This window comes from Gekko japonicus, unplaced genomic scaffold (assembly GCF_001447785.1).
Source record: "Gekko japonicus isolate JY-2015 unplaced genomic scaffold, Gekko_japonicus_V1.1 scaffold1548, whole genome shotgun sequence".
NCBI lineage: Eukaryota > Metazoa > Chordata > Lepidosauria > Squamata > Gekkonidae > Gekko > Gekko japonicus.
In genome coordinates this window covers 457,240-464,746 of record NW_015170328.1, presented here as the reverse complement: position 1 = coordinate 464,746, position 7,507 = coordinate 457,240, and the positions used below count along the sequence as shown (strand labels likewise).

Below are 7,507 nucleotides of genomic sequence, written 5' to 3'. Positions count from 1 at the left end.
CTGCCTTCTCTCTCTCCACACACACACACACACACCCCTCCTAGCTCTGCCCATACACTCTCAGTCACCAGCCAATCACCTCACTCACTCTTCTCCCTCTCTCACCCCCCCCATGTTCTTCACTTACCAACCATTTAAAGAAACACACACATATAACTTGAAATCATTACAGCGGTGAATCTGGTGCCAACCAGAACCAGATGGGAGTAATGTTATGGCGCAGATCTGTAAAGCGTAACATCATGTTGGGGTAGACCGGGGGTCCCCGACACGGTGCCCGTGGGCGCCATGGCAATGGCCAACTTTTCCGGCCCCGACCAAGTGTTTTTAGGATGTGGGTGGGGCCAGATAGGGCAAGGTTCCTGAATGGGTACTGAAGATGTGATTGGCTATGCAGATTTTTAAAAAACGGTGTGGCGGCGGCCACCACAGCACAAAAATCTTCACTTTGTGACTGAAGGAAAGCGATGGCGATCGTTTTGTGGCCGGCTCTGCCTCACGCCTACCACGCCATACTAGAATTCCAAAGGTGCCTGCATGCTCAAGAAGGCCAGGGACCCCTTGTGTAGATTCTTTCTTAAGACTGGTGCCGGCATAGGTAAGGGGAGAGAGATGAAGGACTGGGAGGGCCATGCAGGAAAGGGCTCACAATGAAATGTATTATCGGAACTGCAGAGGGCAGGAGATGTCAGATACTTGACAGAACCACCTGAGAGCGATAGCTGTATTTGCCTTGAGGAATTATCAGTTGCATAGGAAAGCTGTAAGAAGAGCCCTGCTGGATCAGACCAGTGGTCCATCTAGTCCAGCATCCCGCCTCACACAGTGGCCAGCCAGTTCCTCTGGCCTTCCCCTGATGTTTACAGAAGTGATACTAATACATTCAAATTGTAAATCCAGTTACATAAGATAGAAGATAACAACGACGGCGGGACGGTGGTCTCCGGAATGTGATGCCGTTTCGACAAACGTCTTCTTCTGACCAGTTCAAAAGCCTGGCGGAAGAGCTCCGTCTTACAGGCTCTGCGGAACTGTAAAAGGTCCTGCAGAGCCCTGATCTCCTCCGGGAGCTCATTCCACCAGATAGGGGCCGCCACCGAAAAGGACCTAGCCCTTGTGGTAGCTAGCCTGGCCTCTTTTGGGCCCGGGGTCACTAAACGGTGCTGTGACCCCGACCGAAGTGCTCTTCGGGGCCATCCAGAACCAGATGGGAGTAATGTTATGGCGCAGATCTGTAAAGCGTAACATCATGTTGGGGTAGACCGGGAGTCCCCGACACGGTGCCCGTGGGCGCCATGGTAGTGGCTGACAACTTTTCCGGCCCCGACCAAGTGTTTTTAGGAAGTGGGTGGGGCCAGATAGGGCAAGGTTCCTGAATGGGTACTGGAGCTGTGATTGGCTGTGCAGATTTTTAAAAATGTTGAAGTGGCGGCGGCCACCACAGCACATATCTCTTCACTGTGTGACTGAAGGAAAGCGATGGCAATCGTTTTGTGGCAGGCTCTGCCTCACGAGGCAGGCATTTGGTGGCTGCGCCCGCCACGCTATACTAGAATTCCAAAGGTGCCTGCAGGCTCAAGAAGGCCGGGGACCCCTTGTGTAGATTCTTTCTTAAGACTGGTGCTGGCATAGGTGAGGGGAGAGAGATGAAGGACTGGGAGGGCCATACAGGAAAGGACTCACAATGAAATGTATTATCGGAACTGCAGAGGGCAGGAGATGTCAGATACTTGACAGAACCACCTGAGAGCGACAGCTGTATTTGCCTTGAGGAATTGTCAGTTACATAGGAAAGCTGTAAGAAGAGCCCTGCTGGATCAGACCAGTGGTCCATCTAGTCCAGCATCCCACCTCACACAGTGGCCAGCCAGCTCCTCTGGCCTTCCGCTGATGTTGCCTCCTGGCACTGGCATTCGGAAGTTGACTGCCTTTGAACGTGGAGGTTCCCTTTGGTCACCATGGCTAGTAGCCACTGATAGACCTCGCTTCCATGAAAATACTGACGGGGTCCTTGACGCTTGAAAGCTTATTACCCTGAAAACGGTGTTTGTCTCTAAGGTGCTCCTGGCTGCAAATCTAGCTTTCCTCCAGGAATCTGTCTTAATTCCCTTTTGCAGCCATCTGTGCCCTTCCCGGGCACTCTTGCCTGTTGTAAGCTCATGGGCAATTCTTTTATGGTTCTTAAAGTCCTTGCATCCAGTTTCTAGAAAGCCAGTTTGTTGTAGTGGTTAAGTGCGCGGACTCTAATCTGGGAGAACCGGGTTTGATTCCCCACTCCTCCACCTGCAGCTGCTGGATGACCTTGGGCAAGCCGTAGTTCTGTCAGAGCTGTTCTCTCAAGGGCAGTTCTGGAAAGAGCTCTCTCAGCCCCACCTACCTCACAGGGTGTCTGTTGTGGGGAGGGGAAGGGAAAGGAGTTTGTAAACCACTCTGAGACTCCGAGTGAAGGGCGGGGTATAAATTCCTCCTCCTCCTCACGAGCAGCTTGCACAACTGCCCAGCTCTGTTTTAGCACTCGACTAGTTGTCAATATCCTGTGTGGTGCAGCGGTCTCTTTTCTGTGTCCTCCAGAGCGATTTATACGGAAGAAGAAGAAGAAAGCGGGGACCAATGCCAAGAACTTCACGGAAGGCTGGGTGGAATTCCGGGACAAGCGGGTGGCGAAGCTGGTGGCCGCCAGTCTGCACAACACGCCCATGGGGGTCCGCAAGAGGAGCCGGTTCCATCACGACCTGTGGAATATGAAGGTGGGTCTGTTGCGGTGGACGAGGTTGTCCCTGCTGTCTGTCTTAAATGCCTCAGGCTTGCCTATTGGCTGTAGGCAGGAAGGGGGAGCGACGGGGCCCTCCCAGCCGTGCTTCTCAAATCTCTTATCCCTGGTTGGATGGACTTGCAGGCTTATGAAGCCAACCTCCCCCTCATAAACTGGAACAAGCTGGACTGTTTTAGTAAGCTACTGAAACATCTTGTGCCGTATATCTAGAGTGGGAGTACGTTACAGTTGAGAACATAAGAGAAGCCAATGTTGGATCAGGCCAATGGCCCATCCGGTCCAACGCTCTGTGTCACACAGTGGCCAAACCCCAGGGGCCATCAGGAGGTCCACCAGTGGGGCTATGGCCCTTTTAATACAACTCAAGACCTTCCCCCCTTTCTCCCTGTTCCACTCCAATCAGTGATCTATCACGCTCCAGAATTGCGAAGACTTTATTGCTAGGTAATGCCAGTGTTACGATACAGCCTGCCGATTTTGAGAGCGCCAGTGTAAGGATTCAGGATGCCCCTGCTCCTGTTTGCTGGCGCTGAAACAACAGCCACCTGAGACCCCTAGTTGCCTCACATGGTTCTGGACCCTTGTCTGAGGCTTTTTGGCCTCTGGGTTCGTTTCTGAGGGTGTTCTGCAGACATTCAGCAAGTACATTCCTCAGACATTAAGCCAGTTTGGTGTAGTGGTTAAGTGCGCAGACTCTAATCTGGGAGAACCGGGTTTGATTCCCCACTCCTCCACTTGCTGGGTGACCTTGGGCAAGCCATAGTTCTGACAAGAGCTGTCCTTGAAAGGCATTTCTGGAAAGAGCTCTCTCAGCCCCACCTACCTCACAGGGTGTCTGTTGTGGGGAGGGGAAGGGAAAGGCATTTGTAAGCCGCTCTGAGACTCCGAGTGAAGGCCAGGGTATAAATCCAATCTCTTCTCTTCTACTCCTGACACAAAGGGTAAAATACAACTTAAGTTCATTTAACCAGTTCAGATTATAAGGAGTGCTTGCTAGGCAGGAACCACACTGTAAGCACAAGCAATAGGTGATAACAATAAACTAGTTGTTGTAGACTTCCCGGGCTGTATGGCTGTGGTTTTGGCATTGTAGGACCTGACGTTTCGCCAGCAGCTGTGACTGGCATCCTCAGAGGTATAACACAGAAAGATGGAGTACCTTGACACAGAAGAAGTCTAAAATTAGAAGGTCATGACCTACACAGCTAGTCACAGCTGCTGGCAGAACGTCAGGTCCTACAATGCCAAGACCACAGCCATACAGCCCGGGAAGTCTACAACAACTAATGAACTCCGGCCGCGAATGCCTTCAACAACATATAAAACAGTAGACATTCACTATCTGTGTCTAAGGGCTAACTTACTAAACGTCAAAAGGTTGCCAGCTTGCCTCTCCAACGTAAGAGAGAAAATCCATTCCATGCCCAACACTCCTTGTCATCCTGACACGAAGGCGTAGAAACTGCCACCTCCCTCACACACTGGTGGAGTGGTCTCTCTAACGGCCAGCGAGCATCATATTTTCAGCTGCCCTTGCTCAGCCGGTATGCCCCTTAGCCAATAAGGGCACACTTCGCTAATTAGCGTTATTATCATGAGAAAATCAGGGAGGGTCCCGAGGACGGTTGTCTTGCAAGCCAAAAGCGTGCAGGTGAAGGTAATTAAAGGCGAGCACATTGGCTTTGATAGCAGGCCGGACTAGGGCCTGCTGGAACTTCCAGCCTAAACCAGACCAATGACCTTAAATAGCCTCTATTCCTTACAGCCAGACTCCGATGATCCGCAGACTCGTGTTTGGAGAATAGCAAGGTCCCAGAAAACATGGAAGGTGGCCATCCCTGAATTATATGATAGTTGGGTGGTCTTCTTCTTCTTTTTTTTAAAATAACATTTTTATTATAACAAACATGCGACATACGGCAGATAGAACAGTATAACATATTACAATATACATAACTGTAGCATTGTTCCCAAGAAATAACAAATTTAGCTCCAACTTAACATTGAAATGACCATTATAAATTCCTTCCATCATTTACCAAAGATTTAAGTCATCAATTATTTTTGATATTTCTTCTTGTTGCATTAAATATTGTAAAATAGGAAACCACACTGAAATGAAACTGGATGAAGTTGCTTGTGAATATACATCTTTAAGATTTTCTGTAACTCTAGCCATCATATACATATTCCATAATTTTGAGTGCCAATTGTGTCTCATTTTTAGCTGCTGATAAAAGAATAGCTACCCTTTTATTAATACTATCTGAACAGACTGAGGGTTTCATCCATTTAAAATAATATGCTCCACATTGAATTGTATAGTTTGTCCGGTTATTTGTTTTATCTGTATTAATATATCTTCCCAGAAATTCTTTAATTTGGGACACTGTAGCCAACAGTGAATATAAAATAGTTGGGTCTTCTAAAGATTTCTTTTTAAGAAGAAGAAGAAGAGATTGGCTTTATATGCTGCCCTTCACTACCCAAAGGTGTCTTAGAGCAGCTTACAAACTGCTTTCCCTTCCCCTCCTCACCACAGACACCCTGTGAGGTAGAAGAAGAAGAAGAGATTGGCTTTATATGCTGCCCTTCACTACCCAAAGGTGTCTTAGAGCAGCTTACAAACTGCTTTCCCTTCCCCTCCTCACCACAGACACCCTGTGAGGTAGAAGAAGAAGAAGAGATTGGCTTTATATGCTGCCCTTCACTACCCAAAGGTGTCTTAGAGCAGCTTACAAACTGCTTTCCCTTCCCCTCCTCACCACAGACACCCTGTGAGGTAGAAGAAGAAGAAGAGATTGGCTTTATATGCTGCCCTTCACTACCCAAAGGTGTCTTAGAGCAGCTTACAAACTGCTTTCCCTTCCCCTCCTCACCACAGACACCCTGTGAGGTAGAAGAAGAAGAAGAGATTGGCTTTATATGCTGCCCTTCACTACCCAAAGGTGTCTTAGAGCAGCTTACAAACTGCTTTCCCTTCCCCTCCCCACAACAGGGTACAGGAAGAGAGGAAACCAGGACTGATATACTGATGTCTGGTGACGCATTAACCTGTTCCCTTGCCTTTTCGGTCCCCAGTATCTGCACCGCTTCAAGTGGACTCACCTGAGCGAGCGGCTGGCGTACGAGCGCCAGGTGCAGCAGCAGCGCATGCGCGCCGAGGTCTCGCAGGCCAAACGGGAGACTAATTTCTACCTGCAGAATGTGGAGAAGAGCAAACGCTTCTCCAAGAAGGACGGTCGGGGCGAGCCGGAGGACAAGAGCTGGGGCTTCGTCCAGCGTCGCACCGAGGAGGAAATCCAGACCAGCAAGGGGAGCCAGCGTCTCCAGCAGCAGCTGGCCCGGGCTGCTGAGATCCAGGAGAAATCCCAGTCCAGCCGTTCTCTGCTAGCAAAGATCTTCAACGCCCAGCAGTAGTTAACCAGGCCCGAAGAGTACAGAACTTGCACGTGATGCTGGTCTAACCGTTGTAGATCCAGAGGAGTTAGCCGTGTCGGTCTGTCACTGCGAAATAGTAAAGAGCCCAGTTGCACCTTTAAGACTCACAAACTTTTATTGCGGCATAAGATTTCGAGCAACACAGCTCTCTGCATCGAGGGTATGAAGTAACCGGCCAGATATATAGGTGGTATGGGGAGGGGGGAGAGGATGCAGAAGGTGCCACGTAAAGGCAAAGCAGTTGCAAAAGTCACGGGAAAGGGTGGTCTTAAGTGTTGCCGTTCTTGCTCTTCCGTGCCAGATTCGTTCAGGACACTGTCAGGTCCAGCAGAAAACCGCTTATGTTGTCCTATTTTACAGACAGGCTGGAGATATGGTACTTTTTTCCTGCTGTGCAGAGTCGTGTTTCAGGGTGCTGTCTGATTTTACACGACCAGCATAAAATCTTTCCCCTGTGGGATCTGGGAGGAGTGTGACTTGTTCGCTTCTTCGCTCGGTCACTGGGGGGTGGGGCGCGGGTGTGGGGGGGGGGGGGAGATGAGCTGACATTCTGCAGAAGGCGGTTGCCGTGATTACACGTAAACTTTTCTCCTCTTTCAAAACTGCGGCAGTTTAGAGGCACGGGCCGAGCTCTCGTTTCCGGAACTTTGTATAGTCTGTGAAGTGTCAGAGTATTTGGGTCCCTTACCCTCCCTTGCAGCATTGATCCGAAGTGAGAAGTGTCAAGCAAGAATCCCGGATTCTTCCACGGGCGAGGTAGACCTTTAGGCAAATAGTTTTTGGCTGATAGTTTAAACACTGGCTGGACTCAGTTTTCCTGGGGTAAAAAAAAAGGGAACTCTTCCTAAAATTGTTGCGTTAGGGGTTGCTTGATAAAGACGTTGTCCAAATCCTGTACTAAGCACCAAGTAATAAATAAAAATCATTTGTTGCACTGGTGGTATGTCCGTTATCCAGAAATCCTGGAAATGAAGCAAATGATGGGAAACTTCCATGTTGTTTCTAGTTTCACTGGTTTGGTGAAGGCGGTGGGTTGGCTTTATTGCAGCAGTCTCTCGCGTTCAGCCTCTCTCTTGAGGACCAGACATTGGTAGCTAATGCAAGCAAAAGATTAGAGCGTCTTCCCTACAGGGGAGTTTATTTAAGTCACTTGTACTCCGCTTTTCTCTCCGGTGGGGACCCAAAGCGGCTTACGGCGTTCTACTCTCCTCCATTTTATCCTCACAACAACCCTGTGAAGTAGGTTAGGCAGAGAGTGTGTGACTGGCCCAAGGCTGCCCAGCAAGCTTCCAT

At 49.5% G+C, this 7,507-nt stretch overlaps 1 protein-coding gene across 2 annotated transcripts in view; it reads left to right on the top strand.

The window, feature by feature from the left end:
* Positions 1-6,718, top strand: part of ABT1 (activator of basal transcription 1) — a 10,245-nt gene extending 3,527 nt beyond the window's left edge. For both annotated transcript variants that reach the window (XM_015418120.1, XM_015418121.1), the window contains exons 3-4: positions 2,572-2,747; positions 5,855-6,718. In XM_015418120.1, coding sequence (XP_015273606.1) covers positions 2,572-2,747; positions 5,855-6,193 — 515 coding nt within the window. In that variant the 3' untranslated portion in view covers positions 6,194-6,718. The remainder of the gene's footprint in view (positions 1-2,571; positions 2,748-5,854) is intronic.
* Positions 6,719-7,507: the final 789 nt, after the last annotated feature.